This window comes from Pipistrellus kuhlii, unplaced genomic scaffold (assembly GCF_014108245.1).
Source record: "Pipistrellus kuhlii isolate mPipKuh1 unplaced genomic scaffold, mPipKuh1.p scaffold_m20_p_6, whole genome shotgun sequence".
In the NCBI taxonomy this organism is placed as follows: Eukaryota; Metazoa; Chordata; class Mammalia; order Chiroptera; family Vespertilionidae; genus Pipistrellus; species Pipistrellus kuhlii.
In genome coordinates, this window is record NW_023425562.1 from 25,005,335 (window position 1) to 25,026,785 (window position 21,451).

At 45.4% G+C, this 21,451-nt stretch overlaps 1 protein-coding gene across 1 annotated transcript in view; it reads right to left on the reverse strand.

Moving 5' to 3' along the window:
* Positions 1-25: 25 nt before the first annotated feature.
* PODXL2 (podocalyxin like 2) overlaps positions 26-21,451 on the reverse strand; it is a 29,202-nt gene continuing 7,776 nt past the window's right edge. Inside the window, exons 3-8 of the mRNA XM_036419895.2 lie at positions 11,468-12,279; positions 10,615-10,689; positions 4,463-4,619; positions 3,770-3,831; positions 1,107-1,286; positions 26-459 (exon numbers count right to left, since the gene is read on the reverse strand). Coding sequence (XP_036275788.1) covers positions 247-459; positions 1,107-1,286; positions 3,770-3,831; positions 4,463-4,619; positions 10,615-10,689; positions 11,468-12,279 — 1,499 coding nt within the window. The 3' untranslated portion in view covers positions 26-246. The remainder of the gene's footprint in view (positions 460-1,106; positions 1,287-3,769; positions 3,832-4,462; positions 4,620-10,614; positions 10,690-11,467; positions 12,280-21,451) is intronic.

Below are 21,451 nucleotides of genomic sequence, written 5' to 3' on the forward strand. Positions count from 1 at the left end.
AAAATCAAGCCAGGCAGGCGGATGTGTCGGGCCCGGAATGGGCTCCGGGAAGTTTTAATGGGGGTCCCGGGACCCGCCCCTCGGGACGTGGGTTGGGGTGGGGCTGTGCCATACAGTTTCGGGTGGGGGAGTAGGAGGGAGGAGCCGGCACCGGGAACCGGGCTGCGGAGGGTGCGGGGCCGGGGAAGGAAGGGGCGTGGCTGTGCGCCCTGGGTCCGCCTTGCTGGTCCCGCACTGCGCCCGCCCTCACAGGTGCGTGTCCTCCTCAAACACGTCCGAGTCCTCGGGGTCCCGCTTGCCCCCCATGAGCGCGCTCCAGCCCCCCGGGCCGTTGACGGCCCCGCCGCCGTTCAGGCTGGGCTGCTTCTCCTGCATCTCCGACTGGCTGTCGCTGGCCACGTCCAGCGTGGGGTTGTCGTGGCAGCCGTTCTCTACGAAGCGCAGCTCCTCGCCGTGCGACTGCGGGCAGGGAGGGACCAGGATGCTGGGCGGGGGCCTCGGCCCGGGCCCCAGCCCAACCCCCAGCTGCACTAAGTGCCCCGTTGACCTGACCTGTGACCTTGAACAAGTCACTTCAGTACTCCTTCCCTAGTCTGTAAAACCCTACACGGGAAACCCCAGGGACCTTCCACAGATGCCACTTCCCTTCTGCCCTCTTCTGCGCTGTTCCCACAGCCCAAATCCTTTCTTAAAATAATTCTACTGATCCTTTGACTAACACCAGCTGATCCCTCCCAACAGCCTTCTTATAGACTCCAAGGGACTCCTGGGAAAGGATCTCTTGCCCTGCCCTCTCCTGTGTGAGGAGTCTTTTCTGGACTCCTGTGCTCTGCTGACCTAGGGCTTCTCTGGCGAGACATCCTAAAGAGCTCAGGCCTGCAGGGCCACTCTGTCCAGGAGGCCTGAGCTCATACCCATGGAGGGCTCCTGCGGGTGCAGCTGGTGCCCTGCACAGAGATGCAGGCACTGGACAAGTGGCCTCACCTGCAGTATTGCCAGCCCACCTGAGATGGCAGTCTGCAGATGACAGAGCTTGCAGGGCACTCCCATCTCCACCAGCACTAACACCAGCCCACAACCTCTGCCCCACCTGCCCCCACACTCACCACGTGTTTGAGCTTGGGCAGCCGGCGCTGCCAGCAGTTGTAGAGCAGGCCCAGCACGATGATGATCATGCAGATGGCACCGATGACCACCAGCACCACAAAGAGCGTCCCGTAGTCACTGCGCACCTGGCTGGCCCGGGCCTGGCAGCTGCTTGTTGTGGAGTAGTTCTGGATGCCAATCTGGGGGTGGGAGGGGCCAGGCTCCTCAGCTGAGGCCCTGGGTGCCATGGCTCCCACCCCACTAGGGCTGGGGCTTAGGGACAGGGATAAGCTTTTCCTGGCTCCTGAAGGTCCCTTAGGGGCCGGATCAGTGTTCATGAGGGACTCTCTTTGCCCTATGACCATCCTGTTCCCCTGGGGGCAGCTCCAAGCCTCTCTACCCTACATTTCTATTCCATGTCCCCCCTCTCCTCCCCAGCATGGTACTGTCTGACCCTGGACCTGTGGGAAAGAAGTCTGGCTCAAAATCCATTTGGTTGTGACCCTAACCACCCCAGCACACAACCCCCCCCCCCCCGACTGAGACTGCCCACCCCCATGCTGCCAGTCATGATCCAAACTAGACTGAGTCTCCACACCTGTCCCACCAGTTTCAAAAGGAAGAAAACAGACAAGGGCAGCTGGGGTCCACTTGCTACACATCCTCTACCACACACCACTGAATTAGGCCCCTGGGTATTCTGGAATTATCCTGGTCATTACAGGCCAGAGACAGGGCAGGAGATACTGGGGACAGCCCACATGGGCCACCCCGGCCTCCCAGCTTCCTCCCCTTTTCCCCTGGAGTGGTCACCAATGGTATTTAGTTGCCCAACCCACTCCCACACTGCAGCTTGTCTTGGGTGGGCCTGCTTTCTCTGGTCCAGAGGCTGCTGTGCCTCGACCTGGCCCAGCAGACGTTCTCTCCACAAATCAGCATCCAGGCAGAAAGGCAGCAAAGGTGAGGTGCCCACCTCAAAAGACAGGTGCCAGGGTGAAGGTGCTCTTTCCTGGCTCCCGGTGCAGAGAGCTGGGAGCCCCCTTTTTGCCTTGCATTCCCCTTTCTAATGCCAGTTATTCAGCTCTCCTTTGGTTTCTGTGAATCGCCTCTATATTTCCACTATCTTCCTCTATTGACTGAAGTTATGAAGGGTCCATATTTCTTGCTAGAACTTGCTAAATTTGACCACTAATACACTTCCAAATGCTCGGCATGCTTTTGGCCATGTCAGTCAGCATGAAGTGTCCAGTAAAGCCAGAGCACCCAGGGACTGGGAGAAGAGGCAGGAGAGTCTATAAAAAAGTTCAAGGCCAGCCTGTTCCCTCCAGCTCTCAGGATTCACAAGCCAAGACGTTCACAGCCGGAACAGTCCTTAGTATAGACACAGCGCTGTGGTGAAAGACCAGGGTCTTGGGTCATTCAGGCCTAGTCCAAAGCCTGGCTCTTCTCCTAAAGCTAGCTGTGCAATCTCAGGTGAGCCACCACCTTCCTGGGCTTCAGCTCTAACCTTGAATGGAGTACCGAGGGTACTCAGTAGGGTGCCTTACTTGTGCTCACAGCCCTGGGGCTGTGGTGAGGAAACTAAGCGCAGTCTGGCACTCACTAAGGATTCAATATGTTCTGCTGATAAAACAAAACAAAACAAAAAACAAACAAACAAACAAAAAAACACAGAACCCCCACAAGAATCCGCCTCTTCGCCTTGAGTGTACTGAAGAGGCAGAACCACAGTCATGCACAGTTCATCTTTGCTGTCAAATATTATACAGCCCTCAATAAGAAGGAGGACTGTCCCTAGCTGGTTTGGCTCAGTGGACAGTGATGGCCTGTGGACTAAAGGGTCCCAGGTTCAATTCCAGTGAAGGTCACAAGCCCAGGTTGCGGATTCAATCCCCAGTAGGGGGCGTGCAGGAGGCAGCCAATCAGTGATTCATTATTGATGTTTCTATGATTTTCTCTCATCATTGATGTTTCTATCTCTCTCTCTCCTCCCTTCCTCCCTGAAATAAAAAATATATTTTTTTAAAAGGAGGACTGATAACAGATCACTGGATTTCACAATGAATGGAAGGGGTTTTGTTAGAGATGGTGACTGTCCTCGGGAAGGGAAGTGAATGGGACACAGGAGGAACAATAGGGACCTGCCCCTCCTATCAGCCTTGGCTCTGCTCCACCCTGCACAGGTGGCCAGCCTGTCTCCCCAGCCACAGTCTCCAGGACAGGACAGATGCTGGGTCAGGGGTGAATCGCAAGAAGGCAGGCCGGTCTGCTGTGTCCTGAGCCCCGCCCCTCAACCCCAGCTGGCACCCCAGCTGGTCAAGCACTACAGACTCCCATGGTTTCAGAAAAAATGCCCAGGCCTCTTGTGCTTTCTCCTGTGGAGCCACAGCACATGCTCCCACCCACCAGACTTCTGAACAGTTCCTTGGCCAGACATACTAGTAGTGTTTCTCCCACTATCTACCCAGAAAACTCCCACCTGACTGTCCCATGCACAGTGCAGTTGATAGCTAAATGCTCATATACTCTATCTCTCCCATGGGAACTGTGTCTTAGGAGACTAGAATAAGAGTTTGTTTTGCTCCTTGCTCCACATGGTGCCGGCCACCCTCCTGCCCTCAGGGAAGGTAGCCTGGCTGCCGGAGCGAAGGAACAGCACGGGAACTCGTCCCTGCCCTCTTACCTCCACCAGACTCCTGCGGATATCACCCAGCACAGAAAGGACATCTTGAGTGGGCATCACCCCTGGGGGGAGACAGCATCATCAGTCCAGCCTTGGCCACTGAGGCGCTTCCCCCTTCGGACTCCTGGTCCCCTTGGGCAGCCTCTGGCCTGAGTTTCTAGGGCCTCACTCCCTAGCTCTTGTCCACACACAGATCTCGCTTCTCTGCTTGCTGCCCACTGACTGGCTCATTAGAAAAGATTTAGTGAGTGCCTACTAAGTGACAGGTGTGATCTCAGGTGGTCACTTCCACAGCTCCTTAGGTCTGCATTCCTTCTCAGCCCACCACAAAGCATACAGTGCCACAGTCTGGCACCTGTACTGAAACCACACTCTTCCCCCTCCTATTCCCAGTGTTCCCACCTTCTTCCTCCTGCCTTCAAGCTTGTTGTTGGTACTCCTGGATCCTAAACTAGGAGGCTCAAGCAGCACCTCATCCTGCTATCCTAAAAGCCCATCCCACATCCAAAAGCCCTAGCTGGCTGCACTTTCTCACAGTTCTGCAGGAGAGCTCCCATGGCCTTGGGAAACCTCTGCTGGTTTGGCCCGCCTCCCACTGTCTTCTTGGACCCTCTCCCCAAACAAACCAACGACCCCCCCCCCCCCCCACACACACACACCCAGCTTCTTGTGGGTGCCCCTCCCCCCGCTCACCCTGCTCGCCCACCAAGGTCATTAGAAGGTGCTGCTCCTTCTCACTGGGCTTGCTCAGGGAGATGTGCCAGTCCCCGTGGGGGCCGCTACCATGCCGGGGTAGCACCTCCTCCACCAGAGCCAGGAACTGCAGTCCCCAGTGCTGCCGAAACACCTCCTGCAGGGGCAGAAAGAGAGCCTGTGCTCAGTGAGGGACACAGCTCTAAATCCCCCTGCCTGGAGACCCAGCCCCCACGCCAACCTCCGCCCATCAGCCACACACTGGGAAAGGCCATCTGGCTATTTCAGAGGGGGCTGATCTGGACCACGGAAAGGCTGTGAGCTTTGCGTCTCGAGGACTGTGGGTTTGTTCCCTACAGGCATGCAGGTACCGTACTCCTTCCCGCCTTGGCTTTGCGCCACGAGGAGGGCGTGGGGCCTATCCAGGGATACTCGCAGTTGAGCTGGGGGTACAGGTATGCCCAGGTACAATGACAAGCCCAGGAAGTGGGTGTGTAGCATTTGAAGGAGTATGGAAGACTGCTCATGGTGCGTCCATGTTCAAGTGTATAGTGCAAGGGATAAATATTTTGGGTGCAGGGATAAAAAAACAACAAAAGATATTTTCAACCATTCAGCCAACAAAGATCAGGAGGAGAGGTGGGAAGCAGTTTAACTGTGCTCATCTCTTTTCTGTCACTGTAGAGATACAGCGTAAAGTTGGGGAATCAATAAATCAATTAGAGTCAGAGTACTCTAATGCTGGTAGTGGTGGCCAGAAGAACTAATCAGTGATGGTTAAAATGGTAATTTTAACACATCCCCCCCCCCTTAAAAAAAGAAAAAGAAAAAAAAGAAAGCAGGGCTGGGAGCAAAAGGAGGGATGTAAGGAGACTTCTTTCTCATTTGACACTCTCTTGTACTGTTTAGATTTTCTTAAGGAGGGGGATGTGTGTGTGTGTGTGTGTGTGTGTATTAAAGCAAGATGCTGGCACTGAGCAGGAACTCAGTGAGTGGCAGGAGCTCAGGCTGGGGCTGGAGACCAGGACCCTGCCTCTGGCTCCCAGCCCGCCATTGTCCCTGCCTAGCCCCATCTGAAACAAGACCTTCCTTTGGTCCTGTGACTGCTACCTACTCCCCATCTCCCTATTCCCTAGCTCCTCTCCAGCAGACTTCTCCCTCCCATACCTGGGAAGTCAACTGTCCCCTACTCCTAGAGTCCAAGATTCCTTGCCAGAGACCATCCCCCCCACCACCTACCACCAGCTGCTCAGCTGCAAGCCAGGGCAGCCATAAGGCACAGGAATCTCACCAGGCTACTCCTCTGAGACTGCTGACACTTCTAGTCTCCTTTCTGTTAGAGTCCAAACTAATGAGCCTTCCCCTGATGTCATGTCAACCTGAAGGTCACTAGGGTAAAGTTCCTCCTTACCATGGCAAGTGCCAGATTCAGGCTCAAGCTTTGGCACTCACTGGCCTAACAGAAATCCAACTTAGTTTTTAACTTGGAAAAACACTGGTACCTGGAAATAGCCACATGCAACTAGAAACTCCCAGTTCCTGAAATGGTTCTTACCATCTTCGTGTGTGTGTGTGTAGGGAAGGGGTGCAGGCTCACATCTGCCTGAGCAGGGTACACAGAATGCACTGTGTCCAACCAGCCCCACTGCTTGCAAAGAAACAAAAAACAAACCCACCCTCCTGTCACAAGCAGTGTATCTCCCCCCCACCCCTAACCCTATGCCTCACATTTTCTTGGGCCCAACTGCCTGCATCATAGTAAGCCCAGGCTGTTAGGACCAAAGCCCACATTTTCAGATGGGCAAACTGAAGCTCAGAGAGGTGCAGTATTAGGCTAACGGTCATGAAACTGACAAATGGCAGAACTAGGATTTGAACCCAGATTATTTAGTTTCCAAAGCCAGGGCTTTTCTCCCAGGGCCAGTGGTTCTCAACCTTTTTAATGCTGCGACCCTTTAATACAGTTCCTCATGTTGTGGTGACCCCCAGCCATAAGATTATTTTCATTGCTAGCGACCCACAGGTTGAGAACCACTGCTGTAAGCCTAAGACTATCAGAAAACACAGACAATTACATTACAATTCATTAAAAGTAGCAAAATTACAGTTATGAAGTAGCAATGAGGAACTGTATTAAAGGGTTGCGGTATTAAGAAGGTTGAGAACCACTGTCCCAGGCCACCGACACTTAGTTCCTATTTAAAAAATCAATGGTATCCATCAAGCTGTATACTTAAGACTTGTGCGTTTTTCTGGACATATATTGTAAGTCATTAGAACTTTTCTTAAATGCAGTACACTCACAGGTATAAACTATCTTCCGTGCTAACTCCTGGGCAGATGAACCTTCTCACAAATCACACAGGTTCTCCCACTGTAGGGGCTCCAGCTCCATGGGTATGGTTTTTACAACAAATTGGACTCATTATGCATCAGAACATTTTGACTTTTGGCAAGATGACAGATGAAACTGCTCTACCACTTTGCTACAAACCAGAAATACTGGACAAAATACAACACAACAATGAAGATGTTCTAAACGCATGTCCTACTTCAAGCTCAAAAGAAGCAAAAACAGCTGAACTGGTTTGGCTCAGTGGATAGAGCATTGGTCTGTGGACTGAAGAGTCCCAGGTTCGAGTCTGGTCAAGGGCATGTACCTTGGTTGCAGGCATATCCCCAGTAGGGGGTGTGCAAGAGGCAGCCGATCAATGACTCTCTTTCATCGATGTTTCTAACTCTCTATCTCTCTCCCTTCCTCTCTGTAAAAAATCAATAAATATATTAAATAAAAATAAAAAAAAGAAGAAGCAAAAACAAATGGAACTTGAAGCCAGAAGAGTAAGCTGACACTAAAGCCACAGTAATTCCAGGACCCAGATATTGGACCCAGCAGTTGGAGACCTGACTTTCAATGCTCACATGGAGACAGGAAATGTGCTCCTGGCCCAGGTGGGGTGGGGAACTACAGTAGAGCACCAGGACAGAGCCTCAAAGAGCAGCCTTTTCAGTAAAATGGGGACTCAAAAAACTCCCCACTCACCTGGAGGAGCTATAAGGGGCATGCCATCTGCCTGTGTCCATGAATAGGAGAAATAATGTTACCTAAAATCACTTAAAAACACAGGCTTGCACTTCACCCGGGACTGGAGTCCAAACTTGTAGTCCTTTGTGGTATAGATATCTAAGCCAAGAAATAAATTTAAAATTATTCTAAGACTATTAGAACTCCTGAAGATCCACTGAAATCACTCTGTAGGAGTTCTTTCACAGCCTGGCGTTTAAGATGAGATCACAATAAATTATGATCCATATGAGGGAATAAGACATAAATGCAAAAACAGGAGAACTGACAGGTCAAGATGTGATGTCACTAAATATAAAAGAGATAATAAAATAAGTATGTTTAAAATAATTAAAGAAGTAAAGGAATAGAAACTATAATGAGAGAAGAGAACAAAATTTTAAAAAGGAAGAGATTTGGAATCAAACAGAAATTCTAAAAATATAAAATAATTATCTATATTAATGACTCAATGGATAGATTGAGTCAAACAGAAGATTAGGTAAAACTGAGGAGAGCTACTAATTTGAAAGCTAGAGCTAGAAAATCATCCAGAATACATTAGAGAGATTTTAAACACATAGAAAACATAAACGTGTATATATTAAAAGACATTATAGCCCTGGCCGATTTGGCTCAATGGATAGTGTCAGCCTGCAGACTGAAGGGTCCAGGTTCGATTCTGGTGAAGCACACATGCCCGGACTGTGGGCTTGATCCCCAGTAGGGGGCATGAAGGAGGCAACCAGCCAATCAATGATTCTCTTTCATCATTGATGTTTCTATCTCCGGCTCCCTCATTCTTCTTCTCTGAAATAAAAAATATATATTTTAAAAATAAATAAAAGACAAAGTAGATGGAAAAATAAGGCCCTAAACCTCTAAGAATGGGAGAGAAATGGGAATTTGGCAATATTTAACAAACTGCATATGGAATCTCATTTCTAAGAATTTACTCTGAATATACATTCCAACTACACAAAAATACATATGCACATTATTTACTGCAACATTGGAACTAATTGCAGAATACTGCCCTACAAAGGTAATTTGATGAATCAACTGTGGTATACAAACATAATAGAGTCATTATGCAGTTGTAAAAAATGATTAAGAATGGTTTCTATAAATAATAAGTGCTAGTGAGGATGTGGAGAAAAAGGAACCCTAGTCCACTGCTGGTGGAAATGCAGACTGGAGCGGCCATTATGGAAAACAAGTGTGAAGTTTCCTCAAAAAATTAAAAATGGAACTGCCATTTGACCCAGTGATCCCACTTAGGATATATTCTTAAGAATCCCAAAACATCAACCAGGAAGAATATATGCAGCCCTATGTTCTTAGCAATGCTATTTACAATAGCTAAGATCTGAAAACAGCCCAAGTGCCTATCATTAGGTGAATGGATAAAAAAGATGTGGTATATTTACACAATGAAATACTATGCAGCTGTAAAAAAGAAGGATCTACTACTCTTTGAGACAGCATGGAGGACCCAGAGATGATTTTGCTAAGTGAAATAAACCAGACAGAGAAATATAAATATCACATGATCTCACCTATATGTTGAATCTAATGAACACAATAAAATAGGACCAGAAGCTTGGAAACATGGAACAGATTGGCGAATCTCAGAGAGAAGGGAGAAGGGGAAGCTGGAAGAGTTTAATCAAAGAACTTATATGCATTGCCCATGGACACAGTGGGGCAGGAACCATGAGGTGGGAGACAAGAGGGGATAAAAAAGGTAATAACTGTAATACTCTCAACAATAAATATTTTGCCCTGGCTGGTTTGGCTCAGTGAATAGAGCCTCGGCCTGTGGACGGGAAGGTCCCAAGTTCAGTTCAGTGAAGGGCACATGCTCATGTTGTGGGCTTGATTCCCCAATAGGGGGCATGTAGAAGGCAACCGATCAATGATTCTCATCATTGATATTTCTATCTCTCTCTCCCTCTCCCTTCCTCTTTGAAATCAATAAAAAAAAAATTCTTTTTAAAGAATAAAGTTGTTGTTGTTGTTGTTTTAAAGAATGATCTCTGTAATGGTCGTAAAGTGGTTTCCAGAGTATATTGTTAAAGGGAGTGGGGGGAATGCAAGAGTATTGCTAAGGACTAGCTGTGTCACCCTCAAATCCATATGTTGAAGTCCCAACTTCCAGGATGTCCTAATGTCACTGTGTTTGGAGACAGGCCCTTTAGAGAGGTAACTATTAAGTTAAAATGAGGTCATTAGGGAGGGCCCTAATCCAATGACTGGTGTTCTTACAAGAGGAGGAGTTAGGACACAGACATGAACAGGGGGAGCACCATGTGAGGACACGGGGAGAGGACAGTCATCTACAAGCCAAGGAGAGAGGGCTCAGGAAACACCAGGCACAACTATGAAAGGGGGCTCACGTCGTAAACAAGGGAAGTAAAATATACGCATGCACATATGTTTCTAATACTGAGACACCCAGCCTTCTGCCCACCCTGGTTCCCAGAACACTGGGAACCAGCCCTTTAGGCTCCCAGTAGAAAAGAAGTCTCCTTCCAAAGGATCTAATCACCTAGGAGGAAGGACCTAATGATGTTGGGATTAGAAACTTTCAAATGAAATGACCCAGTCAGACCACCCTCCTGAGATGCCATCGTTAAGAAACTCCACCACTTCGCTCAAAGCTTCCAGCCAGCTTCCTGGTGGCAAACACTGCCAGACATTTGAAGAGTCTGTGCATGTGGAAAAACTGAGACTGAAACAAAGAAATCAGGAAAGCAACCTATACAGGAAGGAAATATTTTTAAAAATGATTTCCATGTCCTCAGAGAGATAAGATATTGCATGCATGAGCAAAAGTATTCTTTTAAATTAAAAAAAAAGGGGGGGAGGGGAAACAAGAACAAAAGAGCCCTTAGAAATTTGAAAACATGAAAGCACTGTTTTCTTGGATGTTGGTTCATGCCCTGGGGTAGGCTAACCGCCTCTGACTAAGAGCTAAGCCTTCTACCCCATCCACTGCCCATTCCCCAGTGCCTGCCTACTGCCTCCAGTCTGCCTGCCTGCCTCCAACCTCAGCCTGCGGTCCTCAGCCTAGCTCAGCACTCACACAGTCTACGTTCTCTGTCATGTTCAGAATGATGTAATTTTTCCCAGCCAGATTGCTCCAGTCTTTGCAGACCACCTGTACAATGAAACAGAAAGAAGAGGAACAGTTACAAAAGTATAATAAGCACAGGCATCTAGAGAGAGCCTGGGTAGGAACTCCTTGAGAAGCTGGGAGGTGAAGACCAGGGATAGGTCTGTGATAGCTAGGTGGGAGCTGACAGCCTCTGCAAGGTGACATGCCCAGGACCCAACCCAAGTTCACAAACCCACATGTCTTCAGGGGGCAAGTGAGAGGAGGAGGCCGGGAGTGACACAAAGGAAGAGGAAATCTGTGCCAAAGGGGCCAGACTACAGAGAGTTTGCCTCAGCTAGGAACAAACTTTGATTTTAATGCTCTGTAGGGCAAACAAAAACACGCCTGTGGGCCAGATGCCCAGGCTGAAAACTTAGGACCCCTTTCCTTTCCTTCTGGTGTTGGAGGGTGTGAGCACAGGGCAGGTATGATGAGGGTAGGAGCAGAGTGACTGTACATGTGAGAGTGTGCATGGAAACAGCTGGAGAGAACTCAGGTCAAGCACAAACTCTCGCCACTGTCATAAGCAGTGTGGAAGCCAGGAGTAGCAGCAATAGCATCTGAACAAATTAAAACCAGGCCAAGGCAGCAGACTCTTCCAAAGCTGCTACTTTGCATATAAGTGTGGTGCGGACACCCACTGCTGAGCCATGAGATGTGTATCCCCAACAGGTCTGCTGAGACTCTGCATGGTGTCAAGGCCTCCAGGCTCAGCCTGGCAGACCTCCCATGGCAATGCAGCCCCAGGGTAGCCAGTGGCCTGCATGTGCCTCCTCGTTACCTGAGTAGAATCCCAGGGGATTCTGGATTGAGCTTCGGCAGCCTGCCTTTCCTGTGGCTGCTGGCCGAGGTCTTCTTGTCCCAAGGTAGCAGAGGACGGTGTCAGTTCCATTTCTTGGGAGGCCAGGGGGACAGTGGCTGAGGCTCCAGGGTAAAGGGGGTCTTCATATGGAGTCTCGGCCCCACTTGGGGCTTCTGCTTGAGGGAATGAGGCCAAGGACAGCACCTCTCCTTGCTTGCCAGCCAACACAGTTATTCCTGTGGTAGCCTCCTCAGTTGCCTCCTGCGGAGACTCAAATTCTACCTCACGCCCTGCAGCTGGCAGCGCTGTGTCCCCTGCCTCCTGGTTGGTGAAGTCCTGACCCCCTAGGGTCCCTGTACTTGGGGTGGCAGAGGGCGGTGACAGGCTTGGTTCCATGCTGCTCCCTACCTCCACACCCGAGGAGGCCTGGTCCCCAGATTCTTCATGCTTGTGTTTGGGGGCCAGGGGGGCCTGGCTGCTGCTGGTGGGAGAAAAGTCATGGACCTGAGTTTGGGCTTCTTCTTGGGCTCTGTTCACAGGCAGCAGTTCCTCCTTCTCTTCCTCCTCCTCCTCCTCCTCCTCCTCTTCTTTCTCTACATCCTCCTTCTCCTCTTCTTTCTCCTCCTCCTCTTCCTCCTCCTCTTCCTCTTCCTCCTCTCCAGGAGCCATATGCCAAGGTGGCTCTACCAGGTTCATCTTAGGCAAGGGAGGGGGGAGGCTCGACGCCTCTTGGCCCTGGCTGGTGTCTTCTAAAGGACCTGCCTTCTCAGTCAAGTCTGGGAAACCATAATCTAAGGACAGAGACGGAAAATTCATTCAATGGTTTTATTATTCATTGCTTTGCGCAGTATTTGCTGAGCAGATGATATAAAAGAACCATGAGACCCCCGGGAGGACAGTGGGGAGGTCGCACTATTGGTTCCATCAGAAAAGACTGGGAAATATAGCTGGGGAAGGGGAAGCAGACTGCAGGGGAAACAGAGGCCAGGCTGGTCCTCGTTTCCTTCATGATAATAAAAATGACCTAAATCTAACACACAAATTCCATGAATACAGAAATGTATAAGGTAGAAAGTTAACATGATTGCACCTCTCAGAAATAGCCCTTATTAACAGTTTGATGGATATCTTCTCTATTGTTTTATAATTTATTTAGTGTTTCCTCATCTGGGGATTTCACCAAGAACACCCCATTATAAAAGGTTCCCTTTATGAGGTGTAAGGATCCTCTGATCACAGGAACAGATGAGACCCATGGATTATGACCATTGTTCCTAAACTGTGCTCTTATTCTGTAACTCGGAAGATGAAAAAGATGCAAGGAGAGCTAGTGAAAGGCCACGGGCTGAGCCCGCAGTTTTTAAAGCCTTCCAGAAGGTCCAGGGACACTGTTAGCAGTGGGAGAGGGAATTTTTATTCTCATCGCTACTCTAGAAATTATATTTTAAAGCAGAAAAATTAGGAGACACCCTTGAAACCAGAACCAGTTTTCTAGCTTTTCAATGAATCTTAGGCTTCTTTACGATAACGGCATATGAAAAAAAATAGACCAGTTTTTCTGGAAATTCATTCAAAATACCAGAAGTTATATTTAGGTGGCAACTATTATTGGCTGTCATTTTGTTTCAAAATAATAAATAATCAAAGACAGTTTTAAAATATTGAGATTACTGGGTCACTCCTAGGAATATATCCTAAGAAACCAGAAACACCAATCAGAAAGGAAATATGCACCCCTATGTTCATAGCAGCACAATTTACAATAGCTAGGATTTGGAAACAGTCTAGGTGCCCGTCAGCAGATGATTGGATCAAAAAACTATGGTATACCTACACAATACTATGCTGCCATAAAAAAGAAGGAATTCTTATCATTTGCAGCAACCTGGATGGAATTGGAAACCATCATGCTGAGTGAAATAAGCCAGTCAATGAAAGAGAAACACCATATGACCTCACTTATTTATGGATAATAAAGAACATTATAAACTGATGAACAAAAAGATAAATACAGAGACAGTAAAGCAACAGACTGTCAAATTACAGTGGGGAGGATAGGGAGTTATGGGGGAGATAAGAGATCAACCGGAGGACTTGTATGCATGCATATAAGCAAAACCAATGGACAAAAAACTCTGGGGGGAAGGGCATGTATGGGCATGGGGGGGCAATGGAAAGATATGTACACATATAATACATAAATAAATAAATAAATAAATAAATAAATAAATAAATAAATAAATAAAATACTGAGAGAGGTGGAAACAGTTTAAGGTGGTGAACTAAGCCTACTTCTTTCTCTCCCTCCACCTCTTCCTCCAAAGTTCCTGTCAAATGACAGAATTTTTTTTTCACTATCAAAATGAAAGTCTTAAAAGTTTAGATAAATTTCTGGGGCCATGGAAAGCACATGAGATCATAGAATAGATAACATCTCGGGCAAAATAAACATAGTAAAAGATAGCAGTGGAAGAGGGAAGCTTTCTTACCAAAAGAGTTAAAGGGTAAAGAACAACTGTGGAGTTAGCAAGAACACCGAACACAGAAAATTCAGGGAACAGAATACAATTAAAAATTCCAATTAATATTCTCAGAAAAAGCCAAAAATATTGCATCCCTAAAATAAATATAGGATAATAAAAAATCAAATAATCTTTAAAAAAGAAAAAGTTCTTGGAAGTTGAAATTCAATTGTTCAAGTGTAAAATTTCAATAAAACATCTGGAAAAAAAGTCAAGAGGAAACTCCAAAGCAAAAGCAAAAATACAAGATTTCTTTTTATGACTCCGAAAAAGATAGAATGAATAAAATGGAGAGGAGAGAGAGAGAGAGAGAGAGAGAGAGAGAGAGAGAGAGAGAGAGATCAATTTCTGAAGCCTGGAAGTATGAATCTTAATAGTGAAGGGGTATACAAACAAAGTGAACCATAGAAGACTCAAACCAAGCCTTATTTTTTGGCAACTCAGCATCCTAAGTGGCAAGAGAAGATCCTAAAGACTCTCGGAGAGAAAACGGGTTACCCATAAAGGAACAAGAAACAGATCATCAAATTATCATCACACATCTAACTAATAACACTAAGCTGCAGGAAGGAAACTGAAAAATAGATTCCAAATTCTAAGGGAAGTTTATTTTTGAATTTGGCATTTAATACCCAACTAAATTATCATTCAAGTGTGCTTTAAAAATAAAGACATTTTTATATATAAAGACTAAAGGGTTTTACAATCCATAGATTCTGAGGAAATGATTTAAGGACATTCTCCAAGAAATCTCCCTCCCCAAAAGACATAGGAAATCAAAAAACATGAGAGGAATGTCATAAAAATAAATCTCAGGGTGGAAGCTGTGCAGATTGCCTAAAGAGCAAGTATGCAAATTAGAACAAAGATCTAAGAACTCAGAACCATTACACACAAAAAAAATTATTCTATGAGAAAACATGATTTTTTAGAAGCTGAATGATAGTGATAATTGAAAGCCAACAATAATATTTAAATAATTAGACCTACCTCACTTTTGTTAAATTATACTTTTTTTTAGTATTACAGACTTAGTAACTAAAATCTTCCATCATTCTAACTCCTTCTCTCTCTCCCTCCCTCTCCCTCTCCCTCTCCTTCTTCTTTTCTCTTTCTCTTCCCCTTCCTCTCTCTAAGCATGTCCTTAGTTGAGAATTTTTTTTAAAAAGATGAAAAAGAAAATATGCCAAGCTTTATCCAACAGTATAACTACACATGATCTGAGAAAAATACAGAACCTGAGTCTAAACAAAAATTGAGGTGTATTCTATAAAATACCTGGCCTATCCCCTTCAAAAATGTCACAAGCCATGAAAGACAAAGAAAACCTGGAAATTTTCCCAGAATAAAAGAGACAAATGAGATAGGATGATTAAATGCAGTACATGATTCTGGACTGGATAGTGGACTAGAAAAAAAATTTTTTTTTCATTTGCTATAAAGGACACTACTGGAAAAACTGGTACAGTTTGCATAAAGTTTGTAGTTATATAATAGTATCACATCAATGTGAATTTCCTGATTTGTGATCATTGCACTGTGGTTTTGTAATAGAATGTCTTTGCTGTTAAGAAATACACACTGCTCTGGCCGGGTGCTCAGTTGGTAGGAGTGTTGTCCCCTGCACCAAAAGGTTGCAGGTTCAATTCCCAGTCAGGGCACAAACCTAGGTTGAAGGTTATTCCCAGTGGGATTGAATGGAAGGACACTGGTCGATGTTTCTCTCTCACATCAATATTTCTCTGTCTAAAAATCAATGAACATATCTTCAGGTGAGTATTGAAAAAATTTATACACTGAAATATTTATGGGTAAAGAAATATCATGCCTGCAACTTGTTTAGAAAAATTCTATGTCTATATGTCTACATATACATATACATATACATATACATATACAGCATAAAGCAATGTTAAAAATAGGGGAACCTAAGTGAAAAGTATATAGGAATTATTCTTGTAGGTTTTCTGTAAATTTGAAAATTTTAGGAGAAGAGGGAGAGGGGAGAGGGTGGAAAGGAGAGAAGGAGGGAAGAAGGGAGGGAGGGAGGGAAAAAGGAAGGGAGGGAGGGAGGGAGGGAGGGAGGGAGGGAGGGAGGGAAGGGAGGGAAGGAGGAAGAGATCATTTTAACTACTGGCTGGTGAATGTGCTGGAACCACCAAAAGAAAAGAGAAGAGGGCAGGGCAGGTCATCCTGGACGAAGAGCTCAGAACACTCCAGGAGGAAGGAGTACAGTTGCCATGACACAGGATAAGCCTGGAGGACAGGGAAGAGTACTTGTCCCACTCAGGTGTCCAAGGCAGGGAAACCAGGCTTCCAGGGACTTGCAACACGGAGAAAGGAGCAGAAGCCTTAGCTGCCATTTTGGAGGGGAATAAAGGAGTAAATTGGCGATTGAAGAAGAGAAAAAAAGAAGTGAGGTGGATGAGGGAAAGGAGATAGCCAGAGATATGGCAGAAAAGAAAGGGAGAGGAGAGGAGTGATGAGGAGGGAGGGGGGAATGGGTCTCCTGCCCAGGGAAGGCAGGTCACCTCCGGGTCCTCTAGTCTCCTCATGCAGTGATGGGCTGTGAACCTCTTCCTTCAGTGACACACCAGCGCTGTGAAACTGCAGTCCTTCTGGTGGCCATCATTGTAAACTACATCTTCTGTAAGTCCTGGGGAAATCCAGCTACCCACTCCAGATACAGGGGCCCTTCGAGATCCAAGGGCCCATTGCCCCACCTCTTACAGATGAGGAAACATGAGCTTGGAGAGTAGAGGATACTTTCTCTAAGCTTTGAAGCTAAATTTGTCACGCTGTGAAGTTATTCAACTCAGGCTCATATGTAGTTAAAGCCAGTCTTTTTTCTTTTTTTAAAAATATATTTTATTGATTTTTTTTTACAGAGAGGAAGAGAGAGGGATAGAGAGTCAGAAACATCGATGAGAGAATCATTGACCAGCTGCCTCTTGCACACCCCCCACTGGGGATGTGCCCGCAACCAAGGTACATGCCCTTGACCGGAATCAAACCCAGGACCCCTCCGTCCACAGGCTGACGCTCTATCCACTGAGCCAAACCGGTTTTGGCCAAAGCTAGTCTTTCAAGACACCTCCTGGTCAGGCCAGCCCTAAGACTCATCTTCAGACGCTGAGAAGAGCCAATTGACAGCAGTAGCATTACCTCTCCCAGTTCATCTGCCCCTCTTGCCACAGCCAATCTCTTTAAAGCTGTGCTTGAGTCACCAGACTGGGTAAAATGTGAGAGACAAGGTCAAGCTTCAGAGATCTGCAGGCAGGGATTGGAATGCTGGTTGACGGGCCTCTAGGCTCTGCACACCCACCCCTCTGCTACAGGAGGCTAAGATGAAATGGCATAATGAATGCAAAAACATCTGTCCCGTGGAAGGTACTTCTTTCTCCCCTGAGTGCAACACTCAAGCCAGTTAACCGAATGCTAATATAAAAATACTCACAAAACTCATAATAGATTTGTATAAAACAGAGATACAAAGGAAGAAGCTTTCAGTATAATTAAAAGCTACCTCATCCTCAGTAGTCATGAAAGAAGCATAAATTAAACAAGATGACAAATTTTTTTAGCCTACCAAAAAATATATCTCCTATATATTAAAAGCCTAACATGCTAAGTGTCCAACCATTTGACCAGTTGCTATGACGTACACTGACCACCAGGGGGCAGATGTTTCAACCAGTAGGTTAGCTTGTTTTTGTGGTCTGGGCCAGACATGCCGTGGTCCCGCCCCAGCCTTGATCATACACCAGTGGGGTCCCTCAGCCTGGCCTGCACCCTCTCACAATCTGGGACCCCTCAGGGGATGTCCAGGACCCCTTGGCAGTCCAGGCCAAGGAACCCCACCAGTGCACAAATCTGTGCACCAAGCCTCTAGCATATATCCTGTATAATGGCCATTATTGAATCCGTGCTGACTTGAACAGAAATCACTCTACATTTTTGGATGGGGGGTGGTTATATCAATGAAAATTTTTAAAAACACACATCTGAACCCACAATTTCACTTCTAGAAGTGCACCCTAAGGAAATAATTAAGGATGTTCATAACAATTTGGTTTTAAGAATTCTCATTAAAAAAAAAAAATTCCATTATGGCGCAGTTCACATAACAAAGATTAGAACCAACCAGGTCTCACACAGCAGGGGGTAGACTGAGAAATGGAAGCCCATCACACTGCAGATCAGCCTTACAGATGAGGTGGGAAGGCTGTGTTCGCTTGCTTGGAAAGATGTTGGTAACATAAACAGCAAGATCTATACACTATAATAACTATTTTTTGTAAAAGTATATTTACGTATTTCCCACATGGAAAAAGTTCAGAAAGATAAACATGTTTACATTTGTTAACTCTGAGTGATGGGATTATAGGTGGCTTTTACTTTCTCCTTTTAACCTGTTTGCCTTTTCTAACTTTCATATAATGATACTCATTACCAGCATAAAACAAAAATACAGATTTTTTTTTTTCTTTTTGCCTAGGTGAAGTGCTTCTGACAGCTGTTCCTCCTCTTAGTAAACACGCCTGATGTATGGGCAGTGACTCAGAAGGCTAAACATTCTATAGCAGATACAGTCTCAACAAGGATTCACTGTATAGAATGAATGTCTAGGTGTCAGTAAACAGCTGCTTTGATGATCTGCTTTCTATAAAATTCATTACAGGCAACAGTAATTAAAGTAGCCTCATGAATGATTTCATATAGAGAGGAATAGCAGATCTTGAATTGGAAATCTCAGACTTGAGATTTCTGCCACTATTACCTGGGTAATTTAGTGCCCCTTTTACACCTCTCTAAGCTAGTTTCCTTATCTATAAAACAGGGATACTAATCATGCCTGCTTTTACAAATTTCATCTGGCTGCAGTGAGGTAAAAAATGTGTGTAAAAATACTTTATAAAATATAAATACTTCATGAATGTTCTTTCCTCAAATGCAATGTGGTTTATGCCCAATCATCATTTCAACCCTTCCTCCGCCCCCCATTTTGGTTAATGGCACTCCAATTCTCCCCTCTTCTTAGTGCAAGAGTAGAGGGCCCCAAGACCCACCATGAGCCAGTGAGAGACCTCTGTCCCTGTGGCCTTAGGACTGGTGGGAGATGGGCTCAGGACTCCAATCAAACTAATGAGCTTCCCCTCTGATATTTTTCCAAAAGTGACGGAAAGGCAGATTTTGCTTCTGCCGGGGCTGTTACAGGAAAGAAGAATGGCATTGCAGGTACTAGGGGCTCTTGAACAGCCTGCCTAAGAATGAAGCCTGAAGGGGAAGCACGGTGGAGCAAGGCGGGCTCTGATTCAGGTTCAACCCCAGGACCCCACCTGCTTGAAGCAGTCACTGAGCCAGGAAACACCCGTGTGCCTGTTTGAGTAGGCTTTCTAAAACTTGCCAAGCCCAAAGAGTTATCTCTTTCCTTGTAGAACACCAATCAACTTGTTCACTTGGGGAAATTAAAACTGCTTGCAGAGAATTTTACTAAGGAATTTAGAAAACAAAAAAAGTTGAGGGTGACAATAGGGACAGTCTTGCTCTGACTAGTCTGACTCAGTGGATAGTGGATAGAGCGTCAGTCTTCAGACTCAAGGGTCCCAGGTTTGATTCTGGTCATCGATGTTTCTGACCCTCTCCCTCTCCCTTCCTCTCTGGGAAAAAAAAGACAGTCTTGAGATAAATAAGTAACAAATATATATATATATATATATATATATATATATATATATATATATATATATATATATATATATTTTACAGAGGAAGGAAGAGGGAGAGAAAGAGGGAGAAACATCAATGATGAGAAAGAATCATTAATTGGCTACCTCTTACACACCCCCTACTGGAGATGGAGCCAGAAATCAGGGCATGTGTCCTGATGGTGAATCGAACAAAGACCTCCTGGTTCATGGGTTGATGCTCAATGCCTGAGTGACACTGGCATGCAAAATATTCTTTTTTAAAATATAATTTTTAAAAATAATTTAAATAATAAATTATTTAAAATAATTAAGTAATGATTTTTAAAATTTTTAAATAAATCTTTATTGTCAGATTATTACAATTGTCCCCCCCCCCATAGCTCCCCTCCACCTGGTTCCCACCCCACCCTCTGCCCTTACTGCCCCCACTGTCCTCATCCATAGGTGTGTGATTTTTGTCCAGTCTCTTCCAGCACCCCACATCCCTTTATCCTTTTATCCCATATCCTTTTATCCCTTTTCTATGCCCCTGATTCTATTATATTCACCAGTTTATTCTGTTCATTAAATTTTTTATTCACTTGATTTTTAGATTCACTTGTTGATAGATATATATTTGTTGTTCATAAATTTTATCTTTACCTTTTTCTTCTTTCTTTTCTTAAAGAATATTTCAGCATTTTATATAATAATGGTTTGGCAGTAATGAACTCCTTTAGTTTTTTCTTATCTGTGAAGCTCTTTATTTGACCTTCAATTCTGAATGATTGTTTTGCTGGGTAGAGTAATGTTGGTTGTAGGTTCTTGCTATTCATCACTTTGAATATTTCTTGCCACTCCCATCTGGCCAGCATAGTTTCTGTTTAGAAACCAGCTGACAATCGTATGGAGCTCCCTTGTAGGTAACTGTTTTTCTCTTGCTGCTTTTAATATTCCCTCTTTGTCTTTTGCTCTTGGCATTTTAATTATGATGTGTCTTGGTGTGGTTCTCTTTTGATTTCTTTTGTTTGGGGTTTTCTGCACTTCCTGGACTTGTATGTCTATTTCTTTCACCAGGTGGGGGAAGTTTTCTGTCATTATTTCTTCAAACAGGTTTTCAGTATCTTGCTCTCTCTTTTCTTCTGGCACCCCCATAATTCAGATGTTGGTACGCTTGAAGTTGTCCCAGAGGCTCCTTACACTATCTTCATATTTTTGGATTTTTTTTTCCTTTTGTTTTTCCAGTTGGGTGTTTTTTGCTTCTTTGTATTCCAAATCTTTGACTTGATTCTTACATTCCTCTAGTCTGCTGTTGGATCTCTGTATAATATTTTTTATTTCAGTCAGTGTATGCTTAATTTCTAGTTGGTCCTTGTTTATATCCTCGAGGGTCTGACTAAATTTATCGGCCTTTTCTAGAAAATTCTTGAAAAACCTTACAACCATGTTTTGAACTCTATATCCAGTCGTTTGCTTTCCTCCATTTCTTTTATTTGTGACCTATTTGTCTCCACATTTTGGCTGCTTTCCTGAGTTGATAGAGTGGCTTTGTGTGCTAGGTGTCCTATAGGGCCTAGTGGCTCAGCCTCCTCAGTTACCTGAGTGGACACTCTTGGTGCACCTCTTTGTGGGCTGTGTGCACAGTCTTGTTATAGTTAAGCCTTGATTGTTATTGGTATAACTGGGAAGAATTGACCTCCAGGCCAATTGGTTGTGACCATCAGCTGTGTCTACAATGGGAGAACTTCTGT